The 20,823-nt window shown below is 40.0% G+C and overlaps 1 protein-coding gene across 1 annotated transcript in view; it reads left to right on the top strand.

The window, feature by feature from the left end:
• The window catches only part of Oseg6 (intraflagellar transport protein Oseg6), a 690,115-nt gene that overhangs the window by 129,907 nt on the left and 539,385 nt on the right, over positions 1-20,823 (top strand). The window contains exon 9 of the mRNA XM_090372456.1: positions 20,316-20,407. Within this exon, the coding sequence (XP_090228582.1) occupies positions 20,316-20,407 (92 nt within the window). The remainder of the gene's footprint in view (positions 1-20,315; positions 20,408-20,823) is intronic.

The following is a 20,823-nucleotide window of genomic DNA, read 5'->3' as shown; positions in this document are numbered from 1 at the left end:
ACAGAAAGTGGACATGGAAGAGTCAAAATGAATTAACAACTAATGAAATCGACTTCATTAGCATTAGAAGAGGCATACAATGCAAGAAAGCAAGATTATGCAGCATCAGCCAAAAAAAAAACACACTCCGATTTCATGGAAGTCTGTTCCACCAAATACCCACTGGCTAAAGGCAAACATCCGCACATCTATCCTACAACTGTCTTTCCTCAATTTGAATTTATTCCATCAGCATTGAGCATGCTCAAACCATTCAAGGCTTTATACACCTCTATCAGATCACCTCACAGGTGCCTAGTCTCCAAACACTGTAGTCTGCAAAACTTAAGCCTTTATTTTTAAGAGCAACCCTTTGTTCCATTCACTAATCTTGTTGCCCTTCTCTGTACTCTTCCAACAGCTCTACATCCTTCTTAAAATGAGGCCTCCAGACCTGTATACAGTACTCAAGGTGTGGCCTGACCATTACCTTATACAAGAGGATAATCACCTCCTTATCCCTGCTAGAAAAATTCGTGTATATCATTGACAAGACACCATGAGCTACTCTTGCAGAACATGTGCACTGCTCAGAAATCCTCACTAACAGAAGATATATTGTATATATCTTCTGTTAATAAAGTAAATGTTGGAAGTGATCACAGAATGGTAAGATGTGCACTTGATATAGATGTAAGAAAAGAAAGGAAAAAACTGACTTGAGTAAATAATACGAAGGTCTTTGAGGTAACAGAAGAGATGAAAAAGCAGTATGTACTAGAACTTAAGAACAAGTTTGAGCTTCTGCAGACTGCTCAGAACCAAGATATCGACGAGGAATATTACAACTTTCTGAAAGTGATAAAACCCAAGAAACCTATAGGTAAAAAGAAATCCAAAGAAAAAAAATTAGTTAAGAAACACTTGTCATGATGAACCGAAGGCAACAAATGAAGAGCAAGATAAACACTGACAAGGAGAAAATTGAGTATACTGAGTTATGCAAAGTCATTAGAAAGAGACTCAGAGAGGACATAAGAAGATTTACAGAAGAAAAGTAGAACAAGCATTAAGGGAAAACAAAGGACTTAAATCAGCAGCCATGAGCAGTAATACAGAAAGACAAATGATGCTGAAACTGAAGAATAGTAATGGTGTACTTATAATACTTATAAATAGCAGAGAAGGCATAATTCAAATAGCAGAAGACTACTATAGAGAATTATACAAGGAGCGAGGGAATGATGCCAGCAGTGGGGAAGATGGATCGCAAATTAGTAACACATATGACATACCTGATATTTTTCCTGATGAGGTAGAACATGCTTTGAAGAAATTGAAGAATCAGAAAGCCCTGGGGGAAGATGAAGTTACTGCAGAGTTCTTAAAATGGGAAGAAGAGACATGACACAAAAACTGGCAAGACTCTTCACAAAATGCATTAGAAAAGGTGTGATACCTAAGGAGTGGAATAATGCAATCATAGTTTCACTGCATGAAAAGAAATTAGAAATTAGAATAAATTAGAAATTGGAAATTATAGACCAATTAGCTTGTTATCCCACATCTACAAGTTGTTCACAAGAGTCATTACTAACAGATTAGAAAGAATACTTGATGAGAATCAACCAAAAGAGCAAGCTGGCTTTAGGACAGGGTTCTCAACTATGGATCACCTTCATGTAATATCACAGCTAATGGAGAAAGCAGATGAATATAAAACACCATTATACCTAGCATTTGTGGATTATGAAAAGGCATTTGACTCCATACAGCAAAAGGCAATGTTTCGGGCACTGGAAAGACAAGGCATAGATACCCCATATATTATGATTTTGAAGAAAATATATGAGAATGCTACCTCCTTTATTAGACCAGACAAAGACAGTAGAAAGGAGTTCCTTTAACCATTTACGATTTGCACATGACATTGTGGTCATAAGCCACGATCCCAAAGAATTAGAGGAAAATCTTAATCAGTTATGCAGAGTTAGTAAGGATTTTGGACTAAAGATGAATATGGCTAAAACAAAAGTAATGATGAACAAGTATGCCACAGAAAGGGACATAATGATTGAAATAGCAGTAATTGAAAAGTTGGAGTCATGTACTTATCTGGGACAAGTTATTAGCTGTAATAATGATAAATGGCTGGAAGTGAATTTTGGATGGATAGCATTCAGGAAATATAGTCACATACTGAGGAGCAATATCCCAATTTGTCTGAAATGTAAAATAATGAACCAATATATACTCTCCACCATGACTTATGGAAGTGGCCCTCACCAAAAGAATAGAAGAGAAGCTGAGAACTACACAGCAAAGAATGGAACGAATTATTTTGGGAATCAGACTGTTAGATAAGAACAGAAACACATGGATCAGGCAGCAAAATCAAGTAAAGGACATTCTTATCAAAACTAAAGAACTAAAATGGTCTTGGGCAGGACACATAGCTTGAAGACATGATGACAGATGGACTAAGAAAATAACAGAATGGTACCCAAGAGGAGCAAGAAGAAAACTTGGAAGACAACGGCAGAGATGGATAGATGAAATTCATGAGTTTGTGGGTAGTAAATGGATGGCCATTGCACAAAACAGAAGGAACTGGAAAGTTGCTGGGGAGGCCTTCATCGTGCAGTGGATTGAAAATGGCTGATGATGATGATAAACGTATAAACTCTGTGGTACTATACTCAAGTTAGAGGAAAATAAAAAAGACACAGGGGTAATTGTGCAGTCAGATATGAAGTTCACTAAGCAATGCAACAGGCTGCCAGGACAGCTCATGGTGTTTTATCAATGATATACAGGAATTTTGCTAGCAGAGACAAGGAGGTAATTATCCCATTGTATAAGGCAATGGTCAGGCCACTCTTGAGTACTGTGTACAGGTTTGGAAGCCTCATTTTAGGAAGGGTGTGGAGCTGCTGAAATGAGTGCAGGGAAGGGCAATGAGATTGGTGAAGGGAACAAAAGGGTGCTCTTACGATGAAAGGCTTCAGTTTGGCAAATTACAGCATCTGGAGACTAGGCACCCGTGAGGTGATCTGATTGAGGTGTTTTAAGATTTTAAATGGATTGAGCAATCTCAATGCTGTTGAGATTCTTCCTTTTGCTCACATGTACATGAGGGAGCACAAATTCAAATTGAGGTGGACAGTTGCAGAATGGATGTGTGGAAGTTTGCCTTTAGGCAGTGGGTGATTGCTGGAACAAACTTCCATCTGTTGATGTGGAAGTTGACAGCTTAAATAAATTCATGGAAGAACTGAAACTATTGGAGAGAATGAACCAGTGGAATGGGAAATGTTTTTTTTTTTTTTTTTTTTTTTTGCTGATGCCGTATAAGCTTGCTTTCTTGCATCATTTGCCACTGTTAATGCTTAACAGAAAATGTGTCTGAAAATAATTTAGACTGTACACAACACTTCACACCTCTAAAAACATGCAGCACAAGCAAGAACCAGCTGAATGATTAAAGAATTGGTGAAATTGGTATGAGAAAAGAGGCCTGCTTGGGATATCTGTGGATTGCACCGATCTGCATAGATTGTGATGCTTCCAAATTTAATGGTGTTTCTGGATGTAATTTTAGTGCTAATTTTAAAAGTGACAAACATTTCTACCTATTATGTACAGTTCTTTTAAAAACAACAAGAATCGCTTTTTTAGGTGCATATTCCATGTACAATTCCTTTGTGACTGACCGGTATAGACATGCCCAAATGTTTTTAGACATGTCAAGACCTGCAAGTCAGGTAACTATATAAACCTGTAAAGTGTTTCTTCCTCTTTCAGTTACTTTCTGGTGCAGTCATGCTAACTAGTATCACTGTAATACAGATTTTTATATTCTGTGTCTTTGCCACTAGCAACTCGTGGTTGTGTGTACGCTCCAAATATACACTGTGTTGCCACTTTATTAGGTACAACCCTGCTGGGCACACAAATGGTTTGTCCCATAACATTGCAAGTCACATGACCACAGTTGTGGATATAAATGCAGCAGAACAACCTTTCTAGTATCAGTTAAGCATACAAACCGTAGCAAGAATGGAGAAAAGGATTGATCTGACGGACTTAAAACGTGGCATGGTAGTAGGTGCAAGATGCGCTGGACAAAGCATCTCTGAAACGACAGTTCTCCTGAACTTTTCATGCACCACAGTTTCGAGAGTGTATTGAGAATGGTGCAACGAACAGAAAACATCCTCTCAACAGCACTCCTGTGGAAGAAAATCGCTTGTTGAGAGAGGTCAGAGGAGGATGGCTAGAATTGTGCAAGCAAACAGACAGACCCCAATGTCACACATCACTTCAGAATACAATCTTGGTGCGCAGAACAAAATATTGTAATGGACCACTAGTTGCACTTTGTTGCGAGTGGGCTACAACAGCCAACAGCCACATTGCGTACCTTTGTTATCAATGAAGAACAAGAGAGCATGCCTCCTGTGGGCACAGCAACAACAGCACTGGACTATCGAGGGTTGGAAAACAGTTGCTTGGTCTGACGAGTCAAAGTTTCTGGTGCATCATGTTGATGGAAGGCTCAGAATTTGGCGAAAACAACATGAATCCATGGACCTCTCATGTCTGACGACTACTGTGCAAGGTGGTTGGGGCAATGTTATGGTGTGGGGAAATGTTTTCTTGGCACACACACACATTGGGTTCATTGATACCCATAGATTCACGTCTGAATGCCACATCGTACCTAAACATCGTTGCTGACCAAGTACATCCATTCATGTTGACAGTTTATCCTCAGTCAGTTGGTTACTTCCAGGAGGATAATGCACCAGTGCACAAAGCCTGAATCACTATGGAATGGTTCCAGATACATGACAATGACTTTTTTTTGCTACAGCGGCCCACTTGGTCCACAGATTTCAATCTTATTGAACATCTTTGGGATGAGCCTGAAAGGTCAATTCGATGCATGCCTACACCTCTGTTGTATCTCAAGGAACTGCGTGACACACATGGTACTCCATTCCTGCACAGCGTTTTCAGCATCTTGTTCAATCCATGCCTAGAAGAATTCAGGCTGTTTTGAAGGCTAAATGAGGCTCAACCTTCTACTAGGTAGGTATGTGTACTTAAATAAAGTTGCAGCACAGTGTATTTTGTTACATTTGCATTAAGTTGTGGCAAAATGCTTATGCCACATATTTTGGAATTAAGTGACCATGATAAAAGTTTGGGCCCCCACATATAAAGTGTGGTATTCATGTGTAGAGGGCTTGCAATTGTGGAAATGTAGTATAAAGAAAGCCATGACATTTTCATACCATGGTTATGGTTCCGTCCATACCCTGTTGTCCGGGTTTCTCTTCAGTGCGGGCCTTGGAGCTCGCTCCGGGGCCCTCTGCGTAGGGATGCTTTGATTTTGACAACCGTGTACATACATACATACTTCTTTTAACAATAAAAACGATAGAAATTAAATAATATAATTTAATATATTTTTCACTGGAGTAAATAATTTTTCATTATTTGCAATTTCTTCATAAAATTCTTCATAAGAATTTGCAAAATTGCATTTAACTTGTAATATTGCTTTCAGCGTTTCCACAGTTAGTTGTGTTTTTCTGACGTCCACAACTTATTTACTACCGAAAAAACTTTCCGTTGCACCATTGGTTCCCGGAAAACATAATGCAAATCCAATTTACTCTTTCTAAATGCCTGCATGGTATGTCTGTTGTGTCAAAATGTTTAAATATTTCGATCCACCCCATAACTGTTGGCATTCTTTCGTCATTCCATTCTTTTATTTTTGAATCATCAGCATATTTTTTTAAATATGATATCTCGTCAAAAAGCCCTTTTTTCTTCATCTGCATCAATTAACATCATTTTATCACGATTCATGATATAAGTATGGAGGCTACATGTCCAAAACATTGACAAATGTAGGGTGCTGCATATGGGTGGCGGTAACCCCGGAGCAATGTGTCAGCTCTGCGGTGCTACACTGACGGTGGTGGAGAATGAAAAGGACCTGGGGGTAATTGTGCAGGCAGATATGAAGTTCTCTGAGCAGTGCAGACGAGCTGCAAGAGTAGCTCATGGTGTCTTGTCGGTGATATGCGGGAATTTTTCTGGCAGGGATGGGGAGGTGATTGTTTCCTTGTATAGGGCAGTGGTTGGGCCGCATCTTGAGTGCTGTGTGCAGGTCTGGGGGCCTCATTTCGGGGGGGATGTAGGGCTGCTGGGGCGGGTGCAGGGGGGGCAGCAGGATTGGTGGATGGAACAAAGGGTTGCTCTTACGGAGAGGGGCTTAAGTTTTGCAGATTGCAGAGTCTGGAGACTGGGCGCCGGCGGGGTGGTCTGGTAGAGGTGTATAGGGCTTTGAATGGTTTGAGCATGCTCAATGCCAATGGGATTCTTCATCTTTCTCAGAATAATCACCTGAGAGGGCATAAATTCAAATTGAGGAGGGACGGATGTCGGATAGTTGTACGGAAATTTGCCTTTGGCCGGCGGGTGGTTGGTTGGTGGAACCGACTTCCATCACTTGTTGTTGAAGTTGATAGCCTAAACAAATTTAAAGCTCAACTGGACAGGTATTTCGAACGAACGGAGGGGTGAAATGGGAGAGGGTTTTTTTTTTTTTTTTTTGGCTGATGCTGAATAAGCTTGCTTTCTTGCATCATATGCCTCTTCTAATGCTAATGCTAATACCCATGAGTATGGATGGAACCTTGGGATCATGAACAACTACTATATTTTGTTCTCTAAATGTAACAGGTGATAATATGAAGAACAAGCAGAGTATTGTGTACCCCAACAACATTACTTCAGTTGTAAGGCAGTATATGACTGATATGAACTAAAAGTACCATCTCCACTAGTTGTTCTTGAATGTAAACCATCAAACCTTGAATCTGATACGTGGAATCTAGAGAATGATACTATTGTGACAAAGAAATTCACAACTCTGCATCAACTGTTTACACAAAATGAACTCTATGATCTCATCACTGATTTAAGTCTACCCAAAGGATCTGCACAGCTTTTATAAGGATCAAGACTGAAATCCAAGAATGTACTGACTCCAGGAATAATCTTTTCATGGTATAGACATCATGAAAAATAAAGTGTTTTTGTGTCAAACAGCACCAAGAGTTCCCCCGATCTCCACATAGCATACATTGTCAAGTGAAAATAGAACCCTGTTGAGGCCAGAGATTTAAAAGTGTGGATATTGTATATGTGTAGTGTTGTGTGCCGTTATTTATTTCACCATTTAGCCATTGGACCGTTGTTGGGGCCCAACATTACACACACTAAGCCACATGGAGGCAGATGAATTACCCAGTAATTTGAAGTCTTACTCTGGCAGGCCCTGCCACCTAATTTTCTTAGATTGCAATGGCTAGGGCCTAAAAAAAAAAAGAAGACCATGGGGGAATGCTGGAATTGGAAAGCCAAATGCTAGTGAGCGCAGTTCAATTTTGACATAACTAAATTTAGACGTGTGTGGCGTTTGTTTGCGTATGGGTAGAGTGGGGGACTGAAGACTGGGGGGAAAATAGACGTGTATATGTAAGGGCAGCACCTAGAACATTAGTTCAATTCCCCCTCATATCTTTATAAAGAACAGTATCACTACAAATGGGCCAGATATGTGTGTGACGTAGGTTTGTGTGTGTATGTTCTGTTATGTTCTGGCCTCTTGGCTACCCAGAAGCATCAGTCACCTGGACAGATGATTCTGGGTACTTTTCCACACCATGGGAAGGTGGGCCAGTCCCAGAAAAACACGTACTGTCTCAAGAGAGACACTGACCCACCTAGTGTTGCCAGAAGGTCGGCCAGATTCCTCTGGGGGCCCATTGCAGTGGAAAAATAGAGAAAAAAGGAAGGGGGAAAAAAAAAAAAAAACACAACCACCTGTGGTGCGGTTAGGAAAAAAATATATATATAATAATAATAAAAAAAATAAAATAAAATAATAATAATAAAAAAAATAAAATAAAATAATAATAATAAAAAAATATAAAAATAATATAAATAAATAAATAAATAAAATAATAGTACAGTAGATTCCGGTTATTTGGGCCACCGGTTAATTGGGGCAGCCATTTATTTGGAGCAAATAAGAAAATAGCCAAGGTTTACTTGGGACAACATGCTGTTTAATCGGGGCAGGAGGCTGCAGCACTGGAGATTACTCTACGATTGTCTCCGACCGTACCACGTGGTTCAGTCAGATTTCTGGAGGTCACAACCATAAAACAATAAAAACAATTAACAGTCTCCTGTTTATTGGGCTTTTCTGTTAGTACAATCTATCATAAACGGATAGCAAACTCGATCTTACTGAATTTGCGATAATGCTGACAGCTGAAATTCTGTGGGTTATTATGGTGAAATGTGTTTACACTTCCATGGAATCTTCAATCATATAAAAAAATTAATTTTCAGAATCTTCTCTTCATTCCTATTTTTAAAGCTTCGTAACTTGTTACGAAGGAATAACAAGTTACTTTGTAACTTGTTATTGGGAATCAGACTGTTAGATAAGAAGAGAAACACATGGATTAGGCAGCAAACTCAAGTAAAGGACATTCTTATCAAAACTAAAGAACTAAAATGGTCTTGGGCAGGACACATAGCTCGAAGACATGATGACAGATGGACTAAGAAAGTAACAGAATGGTATCCAAGAGGAGCTAGAAGAAAACCTGGAAGACAAAGGCGGAGATGGATAGATGAATTCATGAGTTTGTGGGTAGTAAATGGTGGCCAGTGCTCAAAACAGAAGGAACTGGAAAGTTGCTGGAGAGGCCTTCATCCTGCAGTGGATTGAAAATGGCTGATGATGATGATGATGAACTTGTTACTCCGTTCTCACTTGCATGTATCGTGTTACTTGCAATTTATGTATGCCGTGTTCTTTGTTATTGATTGCTTATCTTTTTACTGTTTTAAATTTTAACCCCCACCCACAAATGTCAGTGAACAGAAATGTCAACTAGTTCGTATGTACCTATTACAGTACGTATTAATTATTCCGATTATCACATATATTCTTCCGATTTTCACGTATCAAATTGGTAAGGTAATAAAGGGTAAATTTGTGCTTAATATATCTTTACTTTTATATCCTGTGGATAATATTCCTCCTATTTTCACTAATTAGAATCACTGTTTAATAGAATTAAAATTCAGTTCACAAACCTGATCACAATGACTGGCGTTTACTACAAATCGTATAGTGAATGGTACTTTATTATGGTGAGTCCATCATAACATGATTTGATTGTAGAGTGAACCAATTGTAAAGCTGGGGTCCGTTGTATTTTTAACTATTTACGTGAAACTTTGGATAATTGGGGCAGCCACTTAATCAAGCCAAAATGCACTAGTCCAGATGTGAACCAAATAACCGGAATCGACTGTAATAATAAAAATAAATAAATAAAAATAAAAATAACAAAATAAAATAAATAAATAAATAAATTGGCTGCACTAGAGTGGGAACTCATGGCAGAGTGCGTGAAGAACAAATTCAATAAATAAGAAAAATAATAATAATTTAATAAAATAAATAAAGAAAAAATAAAATAAAATAAATAAATAAATAAACTAGCTGCACTAGAGTGGGAACCCCAGAGAGAGAGAGAACATGTGGAAAAAAAAAAAAAGAAAAAGACAAAAGAAGGTGGCGGCATGCGAATATGGAACCTTTAAGTCACGGAAGAGGTATTGTTAGGTGCAGTAACAACTATGTATCTCTGCTTCCTGCTCTCAAAGACTTGGGATGCATAGGATTGGAATGCCTTTAGATTGTCAGGTGTTTGGAGTAGAGGCTCTGGTTGCTGTTCTGAGATACCTGGCACAGCCTGCAGCAGTGTCCTTAAGTCGTCGTACAACCTGCATTCGAAAAGAATGTTTCCAATTTTCTGACCTGCCGCAGAAACAGCGATCAGTTGGTAGCATGTCTGGTAACCATTAGGAGGATTCCAAGGTGAGGGAAAGCCAGGTCTTTACCATTTTCGAGGTTGTGAAAGTGACATCAGGGAGGAATTTTCTGGTAATGGAGCCTGTGTTTGAGGTGTTCCATCTAGACTGCCAAATGTTGATGAGTTCGTTATAACAGCAAGCTATTTCTGCTTTGGGGTCAACATTGAGATTTAGTTCTAGGCCCTGTATCTTCATTGGTATTTTCTTTTTAATTCTGAAGTTTAGCCCTCTGAAGATTACAAATAGATCAAGTGGCAAGGTTCCAGCTATCACCTGGATGGCAGCTGTAGACACTGTTCAGCATAATCTGTGCATGGCCAGGAGCATAACACGTTGAATGGAGTCGTTGACCTTGAATTTGATATTTACTTGTTGAACCCGGTGAAACCACGCTCCTGCTGCTTAGGTCACAACGGGGGATGAAAACAGCTTTATAATACAAAGAGAGTGTTTTGTTGGAGAGCCCTCAGTTGCTCTTGGAGATCCTCATGATTGCAGCTGAAAATCGTTTTGTTTTGATCCCAGGTATAGTAGATGTGGAAGGAAGCTCAGCTTATGATCAATGACCACCCTGAGGACTTTAGATTCTGTTTCCCGGAGATCTTGATTTGTGGTGGGCGGCATAGGTCAAGCTTTGATTTAAAAAGCATCATTTTTGTTTTGCTGGTACTGATTTTAAACTTTTTAAGAACCATCCAGGGGTAGAGATCTGCTAGGACAAGATTGCTTTGTTTTCAAGGTCGGAGTGTGATTTCCCAGAAAACCACTGTCAGGTCATCTGCAAACACAATTTTGCATCCTTCAAAAGATTTAGAAAGCCAGCTGTACAGGACCATGTTCCACACGAAGGGCCCCAGCACAGAACTTTGTGGGCACCCCCGAGAGGTTGGAGGCGCCTCCGTAGCCAGGTGGGAAGGAGCAGCAGTGCGTAGCACATGCTTCTTGATTAGACTGGGGTTCGAGCCCGTCACCACCAAATACGGAGGATGCGGAAAGGTCAGGGAATGACCACCGCATGTTCCCGGAGCAATATGGCCTTAGTTGCTAATGCTCCTAAAAACCAAATAACATAACATAACATAACCGAGAGGTTGGTCTAGTTATCTGCAGAAGATTGGATTTAACCACGACAGTGTGCTCTGTGAAATAGTTCTGGAAGAGCTTGTAGAGATGGGAGGTACAGTTAGCTAGGCAGAGGCATGCCAATGCAGTATCCTACCAGACAGTGCTGAAGGCGCCTTCAAAATCCACCAAGATGGCCAGTTCAATTTAGATGTGGTTTTCAATATGGAGGACGAAGTCAAACAGCACCTCTTCTGTAGATCGCCCTGGTGTGAAGCCATACTGTACTGGAGAGAATAGGTTCTGTTCCTGGAATAGTTGTGTGATTCGAAAAGACAGAAATATGGGGACAATAGGGAAAGCGACCCCAGAAAATCAGTGAGGCAATCCCATGCCTCACCAGACGAAGGAAAGGTATGACAGGGGGGGGGAGAAAACAGGAAACTCCGTCTCCCCCAACCAGGGGATAGGATTTAAAGATGAATAAGGTAAGGACACTCCATTCGGATCGCCAGTGGCTATGTCAAGGCAATTGCCTGTTGTCTTGATCTGTAGTTTGGCTTGTCTTTGCCAGTCTTAATCTGTGGAGTTGTCACACATGGGTCGAATGACCTGTCTATGTAGATTGTCAGCTTGTATTATTGTGATTTTACCCAATAAAGGTCGCTTGAGTACGAGACTCATCCATGGTGTTTGTCGAGCTGACGGAACGAGATCCCTGTGCGGGCAGACTTCACAGCTAAGGCTGCCATCGATGGTCTCAGGCTGCAGTCGCAGGTCTCATGTTGTTATATCATGGGTAGTCAATGTCGATCCATCAAGATGAGCGTTCTCCTTCTTGTAAACAGCATTTGTGCATAGTCAGAGAATGCCAGGTAGTTCTCCTTGGAGTCTAGTAAGTGTTGTTCCTGTCCTCTTGGTAGGTATGTTAGTTTCATGATTAAGTTGTTGCGGAAGTCATCATAGAGCTGGCAGTCATACATAAGATGTTGCCAGCTCTCCAAGCCGCTGCAGACACAAGAGGGGCCCTCCTGGATCAGGAGCAGGGAGAGTTGCATTTATGGCTCCACATACAGTGAATAGATATGTTGGTTTCAGGCCCAGGAAGAACCAAACCAGGGCCCTGGAGTAGACTTGGCCAATGTTCGGGATGAATTTTTTGGTGATGTCGCCAATTTGGGAGTGGTTCCATCTTGTTTGCCACACCCATACCAGGGGAGCGTGTAGCCTGTTGACTTCAGCGGTACAGTTGTTAGTGGGGTCTCTGCCGTGGCCTAGGCATGTTTTGGCTGTTCCTTTTGCCAGGTGATAAAAGAGTCCCCGCCAGATGATCTTAAGGTCCATCGGAAGAATCCCCACCAGGACCTGCAGGGCATTGGTGCTCACAGTGCTGCAGGTGTGGGTGATGGTTAGGAGGATAATTCTTTAGATGGAGTCTATTGTTCTTTTGTTCACAGTGGTGGTGGCTTTACCGAACCATTCATCAGCAGCATACATGATTATGGGCATGAAGATTGTTTTATAAAAGAGGTGCAGTGTACGTCAACAGAGTCCCCAGTCCCCGCAAGTGACTTTCTGACCTTTTTCCGGATATATTTGAGATGTTCTTGGAATGAGAGATTGTGATCCTATATCACACCGAGGTATTTGAGTTGAGCAGAAAATTTGATTGTTCTGTGGTCTGCCTTTATTTGGAGTGGTTGCTGACTCTGAAGTTTCCTCATCAGTAGTACGGAGTTTATTTTAGCCAGGGAGATGTTCAGGCAGTTGCGCCTTGCCCATTGTTGCAGTGTGTTCAGTGAATGGTTTCCCAGGGTCTACAAGTGGGCTCATGAGTATGCGGAAATTGTGAGAATGAAGTCGTCTGCGAAGGCCAGGAAGCGCACCTCATCCAAGTCCAAGGTTAGGATAAGCCATCTAGGATGACATTCCACAAAGGTGGGCCCAGGACCGAACCCTGCAGGCAGCTCCGGTACACATTCCTAGAGAGGGTATGGTAGGGAGTCTTGACTGTTATCGTTCTGTCAGAAAGATAGCTGGAGATGATGCAGTAGAGGTTTTTATTATTATTATGTCTGCAGCCCTGAACCATGCCAGGATGCTCGGTTACCAAGGAGTTGAATGCTCCAGCAAAATCCGCAGAAATCAGAAGGAAGTATTTCTTATCACAAGCCTGTATTTTGTTCTAGTAAGTGCATATGGGTCCACTGCGGAGGACCTCCTGCCTGAAGCCAAGCTGATTGCGTAACGAGAGTTAGATAATCGTAGAGCCTCATTAGGTGGTTGTATAAGAGGCGCTCCAGTAGCTTGCCGATAAACAGGAGGAGAGCGATAAGTCAGTAAGAGTCGGGAAGGTGTAGGGGTTTAGACGGATTCTTAAGTATTAGCTTTATGTTTGCAGTTTTCCACTTCAGCGGAAATTCCCGCCGTTAAACAGCAGATGTACAGGTTGAGGATCAGGTCCGAAGCAAACTCCACCAACTTCTTGATAATTTCAGGCTTCAACAGGTCCGTTCCAGGGCATTTGTTTCCTTTGATTAAAGAGGTGGTACAGCTGATTTCTTCCTTTGTGAAGGTTGCATCTGTCTCCTGGGTGTGGTAGGTTCCATTCTGTTGAAATATATGTAGATGTTCTGTGGCTAGGTTATATACTGCAGGCTGATATACTGTGTCCAGTATGTTATTTTTATTATTATTATTTTTAGCCATATGGTGCAAGGTGTCCTGAGGCTTACGCTGCACCAGCCAAAATTACCCTGAGAGAGAGAGAGAGAGCACCAAGGAAGACACAGTATCCAATTAAGGGGAAGTCAGGCAAGACTTCCCCTTAACAAAACCATGCTGTGTCCGAGCTATAACTGAAGTCTTGTCTAGATGATCCTGCAGTGCTTCTTTAACCAGTGCCTCCATTAATTTTCCTGGGACAGAAATTAAACTCGCAGGTCTATAATTACTTGTATCAGCCTTTGATCCTCCTTTGTGAATTGGGGTCACATTTGCACCTCTCCAGTCTACGAGTACCTCCCCTGAGTCCAAAGAAGCTCTCATAATTATGGCTAAGGGTTTGCTTACTTCCTTTGCTGCCTCCTTTAATATAACTGGATAGACCCCCATCCACCCCAGGTGCCTTTTTTATGTTTATCCTCAACAATTTCTCCTCCACTTTCCTCTCAGTTATTACAAAATCATCTAGCTCACTGCCAGAGTTGACTTCACCTCTGGCATTCCCCTTCCTGAATAACTCCTCATGTGTGAATGTAGATGCAAAATACTCGTTTAGTTTGTTAGCCACCTGAGCAGAATCCTCAACTGTTGAACCATCAATATCCAGTGAACCAATCTGATTCATCCCTTTCCTTCTAGAATTTACATAGGTAAAGAACTCTTTTCTGTTTTTCTTTGCATCCTTTGCCAAGGATTTCTCATAATCTGCCTTTGCCTGCCTAATCTCCTTTGTGACTTGGTTACAGACCAGCTTATATCTATCATAGGCTTCCATGTCACCCATTAATTTATATGTATCCCATGCATTTTTCTTCTCTGCCATATGTCTCATTAATTCACCTGACATCCATTTAGGCCTAAACCTTGAACAATATTTCTTAGTTGGTATGTAAAGCCTAGTAGCTTCCAAGATAAGTTCTTTGAATGCTTCCCATTTTGAATTTGCTGTTGGTAACATCATCAGTTGGTCCCACTGTATAGAATTTAAATACTGCCTCAGCCTATCGTAGTCGCCTCTACGAAAGCAAAAACCCTTCCCTTTATCCCTGATGGTAGTTACCTCTTTGAGTAAATCCCACTTCAGCACACTGTGATCACTGCCACCTAGTGGTTACTTTATCTGCAGATTCTTAATGCATAAAGAATCACTACTGATAATCAGATCAAGAGTATTACTCCCTCTAGTTGCCTCCGGAACATGCTGATGTAGAAAACAATCATCCAATAAATCCACAAAAGCCTTGCTAGTGTGTGAGTGACCAACCCACAAATTCCAGTCAGTATCTGGGAAATTAAAATCCCCCATTATAAGACTCTCTGATTTACTGGCCCACTCTATTTCCCTGTACAGTTTCTTATTATACTCATCAGAGTCATTAGGCCTATAGCACACTCTCCTACTCTCAATTTTGATCTCCCAATGCTTATGTCACACCAAACTGACTCGACACTGCACTGTCCAGTGATGTCGACTGGCTTCACTTCCTTGGATTTTATGTGTTTCTTAACTAATAGCATGACCCCTCCTCCCTTCCCTACCTGTCTATCCTTTCTGTACAAATTGTACTCCCTAAATTCCAGTTCTGCATTCCTTATATCTGTGTGACACCATGTCTCTGATATTCCAACAATATCCTTGAATCTCCTTGAATGCAGCAATGATGTCACTCTCGACCTCCTTGAATGCAGTAGTTATGTCACTGTCACTGGGAAAATGGATGCCAATCAGATATGTTTTTGAATTCGGAAATAGGTGAAAGCCCAACAGTGTTAAATCTGGTGAATAATAGGGATATGAGTGTGGCTTTAGTCCAAAATTTCAAAGCCACACCCATATAGTGCAGTCGTGGCAGTAACAGACTTTGAGCAGGCATGTTTTCCTGGTGGAACAAGACTTATTTGCTGAGTTTTCTTAGGCATTTGTCTTTGATGTTTTCATGCAAACGCCTCATAAGGTCTGTGTAATAAGCCCATGTGACTGTCTGAAAGTAATCCACTAGCAACACTCCATCAGAACCCAAAAAGCAGATGCAGCCACCTTTCCTGCAGAAAGAATCAACTTAGTTTTCTTTGGAACATCCATGGTCACAAACCTTTTAAGGAAATTTGCTGGATCTGCTTGAAAACAGTGCAAATGTTCACTTGACTTGGCAACTGTTGTGCATTTTTGATCTATTGTGACCAACTTTGGGACCCATAGTGCTGACATCTTTTTCATAGTGAGAACCTCTGTTATTATGTTGTACATATATTCAGATGAGATGCTCAAGATGCTGGCACTGTACTGATCATTGACCAATCATCACAAAATAATACACACTGTCATCAATTTCTTTAGTGATTAATGTTGCAAGTCTTCCACGGCATGAGTCACCTTCCTGGCTCTCCCTCCCCCATTTAAATTCTGCTGCCCACTTCTTAACCATGGAATAGGAAAAAGATGCATCTTCCTGCAATATTATAACCATATCCTCATGAATTACCTTTGCCATTAGTCACTTCTTTCCCAGATATTGGATCACTGCATGGTGACTTTGCCCACCCTTCCCTATTTACACAATGTTGTTGACTTCAGGACCTGTAATTAAAAAACATATTGAAACTGCATGAAACTTGGCAGATTACTATTTGATGTGTTATAAACTGAGTGAACAGAAATCATGGGATACTTACCTAGTAACAGGTAGGCTCACCTTTCACCTGGATAAGGGAAGTCACACTGCAAGGTATTGAGTTCACTAGGCCATTCCATGGTGGTAAAATCTGCAGAATGCTCTTCAAATTGCGTTCTAGTCACCATGGCTCTGTCGGGAGGTGCATATTCCTGCTGGAAGAGTCCATTGCCTTGTGGGTGCACAATGACCACGAAGGGATGCAGATGGTCTGCAAGGATGAAGATGTAACCTGGACTGTTCAGGTTATGCATGAAACCGACCATTACCAACCATCCACTTGCCTAAATAAGTCTTTGTTGACATGAAGGGTGCATAGCTTTGTGCGGTTTCTGCCAGGTAGGCACCCTCTCGTCCCCTCGAAATAACCAGAAATGGGACTCATCGAACCATGAGACCTGTCTCAAATCATCCAAGTTCCAGTGCTGATGTTCTTTCACCCAGTTGAGGCATATAGTCCTGTGTTGTGGTGTTAGCAAGGGGACTCTGGCGGGTTGGCGGCTCCCATAACCTATTGCAGCTAATGATCCCCCGATGGTCTTGGTGGAGACATTTTTGGCACCTCCTTCATTGAAGTCAACAGTGATTTGCACCCCCGTCACTCTCCTGTTGGCTGAAACAATGCAAGATGGATGTCGACACATTCATCCACCACCTTTTTCCATCCACAGCGCTGTCCACAACGAGATGTTATTCCAGAAATGGTGTATTCCCGATACACTCTTGATACTGTCAAACGGGGATAGTGCAATTTCTGTACCACCTCTGTAATAGAGTGACCCCTGCATCTGGTATCCACTATCATCCCTCTTTCAAAGTCGGTTAATTCCTGACGTTTATCCATGCTGACATCGAATTACCGTCTATATGAATGCAGTGTACCTATATACCTGCCAAGCGGTAGGTTCATTTACTATCAAGGAGGGTGGCAACTTCACGTTGCCTTGGAACCACCTATCCCGTAAATTCTGCCCTTAAATATTGAAGTTTTTAATACTGTACCACTACCCTTTCATACTCAGGCCATAATCTTTTCAAACCCACTGTTTATATGGGGTGGTCCCTGAGTGTGGATACATGTTTGACTGTAGATATAACACTATTTTAAATGCATATTTTAATCAATGCTAGCAATAGAATGGAAATATGCGAATTAAAAAAAATTTACATCATCTGTTCATATGACCACTATTTTGGTTTCTTTACAAAATTGTAGTCTTTTAGGTACAGAGCAAGGCACATTTCCTCAGAAATATTCTTAAATTCTCCAACTATTGACTGCTGAAACTTTAGCAGAGAACTGTGCTTATTACTAAATACTTTATGCTTTAAGAATTCCCACAAAACGCAATCACACAGTATTAAATGCAGGGAGCATGGTAGCCGTTTAGTGGAACCCTGTTTGTCTGATCCATCAACCTGGGAACATTTTGATTAAGAATTTGCAAAAAAAGTTTTCATTGCATAGTGAGGTGTTGCTCCATCCTGCATAAAAAAAAAGCAATGCCAAAATTTTTTTAATGATTTTGTCTATGAATTCTTAGATGCCAACAAAATTATTCCATTAATGCATTCCAAATTCCAGTACAGAACTGGCAACTTGTGAGTGTTTAAATGTTTGTTAAAGAATAAATAGGGGTTGTTGAGAGAGAGAGAGAGAGTAATAAACACAGTTATGGCAATTAACAGTTTCATTTAGTTGAAATGTGGAACTTTATTAATCTTAATGAACCTTATTAATCTACAAAACATTGTTGGTTATCTGTTATATCTAGGTTATAGTAATAGTAATCGTGGCATGTGATGCAAGCGTATGAGCTTATGTAGCAACAGCAAAAAAAAAAAAAAAAAAAATTCACACAACCATTCCCTCTTAATGTTTGTCCAGTTCCTCCTTATTTTTTTAACCTATCAACTTCCACAACGACAGATGGAAGTTTGTTCCAGCAATTAACCACCTGCTGGTTAAAAGCAAATTTCTGCACATCTATTCTACAGCTGTCTTTCCTCAATTTGAATTTATGCCCCTTTAGGTTTGTAATCTGAACAAGTGGAAGAATCCCATCAGAATTCAGTGTGCTCAACCCATTCAAGGCCTTATACACCTCAATCAGATCACGTCGCAGGTGCCTAGTCTCCAGCCACTGCAATTTTCAGAACTTCAGCCTCTCTTGGCAAGAGGATCCCTTCATTCCCCTCACACCAATCTTGTTGCCCTTCTCGGTACATGCTCAAGCAAATCTACATCCTTCCTAAAATGAGGCCTCCAAATCTGTACGCAGTACTCAAGGCGTGGCTTGACCATTGCCTTATCTGAGCAGGATCATCAACAGTTGAACCATCGATATCAAGTGGACCGATCTGATTCATCCCCTTCCTTTTAGAGTTTATATATAAGTAAAGAAATCCATTCTGTTTTTCTTAGCATCATTTGCCAAAGATTTCTCGTAATCTGCCTTCGCCTGCCTAACCTCCTTTGTGACTTGATTACAGGGTTTGTAACACTGACGGCCAAAAAACCGTTCAACAAATTCTGTTCTTCTATCTCATTCAAAATCATCCTCATTCAAAATTTGTGGCATAGCATGATAAACTTTGTATTTAAGTTCGTTTTTTGATTCTATTTAAGTTTGTTTTAGGTATTTTAAGTTTTAAATTTCACTTTCTTTAACATTTTTTTGGAATTCTTTTTAATATCCTCTCTTATGAGTTCCAGATTGGCAGATGTCTTTGAGATATGAGGTCTACTAGATGTTGTTAGATTTTGCAATGTTCCCACTTCATCAGACTTCTTGAACTGGCATGCAACTTCTGCAGCGTTTTAATATTTTGCATGCCACTTTACAATTTCAGTGCTCTCCCTTCATTGTAATTCTCATGGTACTTTTCCTATGTTCAAGTTATTCCGAAACAACAACAAAAAATTATAAACTATTTTTCAAATTTCATATTTAATACTGAATATGTATAATTTATACATACATCAACAGTTATTTAAAATAATTTCCTTATTTGTGGGCAACCCTCTAGATTTACAACTTGTGATTTGTGGAAAATATTTTTCAGTCTAGTAGATAATCTGGCACAGACAGGGGATAATCGAATTACTTTGCATGAAACCTGGAATTAAGTTGATTAAGTTGTGACAATCTACTATGGATAAACTTCACTAAGAGGAGGTCATCTTGATGTGACCTTGTTTCAGCCACAGCCACCTCATTCATCTTAACTCTCGAAATTTGAAGATTGTCCTTTGGATGAACATTTCAGTGTTAATCTGATAGTTATTGAACATTCACCAATTACCTACTTTCAGTTGTGATATATACTGCTTTTAGCTAATGGCTTATTACCAAATGCACTCAGGCAGATTTTAACTGATAATGACAATGTACATTATCACACACATTAAACAGTTACTATTATCTAACCAGTAACTGTTTAATGTGTTATTCATGTTGGCAGGTCTTTGTGCCTTTCAGAATTGGCGAAGTGCTTCAAAGCAGTATGCCCTCTAGGGGATATTGCTTTAAAAATGAAACCATTCTCAAGTTTGAGGATGCTTCAGGTACTGAATAATATACAATCTTATTACTTTTAAAACCCCTTATAACTGTAGCAAAAGTTACTTATAACACTGGATTTCAATCTCTCTCTCTCTCTCTCTCTCTCTCTCTTCCCCCCCTCCTGCCATTTTTAGACAAGGAGTATATAACTGATTATTTATATCAATTAAAGAATTACATAATTTTATATTTATTTCTTTTTGTTATAAATTATCTTTTATAATTTTTTTTAATTATATGAACACAGTGAAATAAGGCACTGAGGTTGAGCAAGATTTCATTTACATTTCAGTCACACTCTTATAATGCTGTTTTATTCATTTTGCAGGAATTAATCCAAATTCAGTGCCATAAAGATAATTTAACTCATATGGCTTCTTGTCTTCCTCAGAACAAAATAGCATCATGTGGAGATAATACGTAAGTTTTACTCTTCTTATTTATTTACTTTATTAATTAATTTCATGTATGAGGTTTTCATGATTCATTTTTTAGTAAGTAAAACACTATACTCCATTAATAAAAATGTTATTAGGTGTATGTGTGCATATATGGGTGCCACAGACACCAGATAAAAAACACTAGCCAACACGATTTTTACCTCAAAGAACTTAAATGCTGTTTTTAACCAATTTTTATGCATAGATTTTGAAAATCACCATGATAGTTTCCCATCATGTTACAGTTATTAAATGTAGAGGGAGTTACGTTTACCAAAATATCCCAATTTTGCATAATATAGCCAATAATGTATGACACTGATTTATTTTAACAGATATAAGCTAATTCTCTTAATTTTAGCAATTGATTCTGGTCTCGGTTTTCTTGTGATAAAC

This window comes from Mastigoproctus giganteus, chromosome 1 (assembly GCF_048544385.1).
Source record: "Mastigoproctus giganteus isolate SK-2022 chromosome 1, ASM4854438v1, whole genome shotgun sequence".
NCBI classification, from domain to species: Eukaryota; Metazoa; Arthropoda; class Arachnida; order Uropygi; family Thelyphonidae; genus Mastigoproctus; species Mastigoproctus giganteus.
This window is presented reverse-complemented; position numbering and strand designations above follow the sequence as displayed.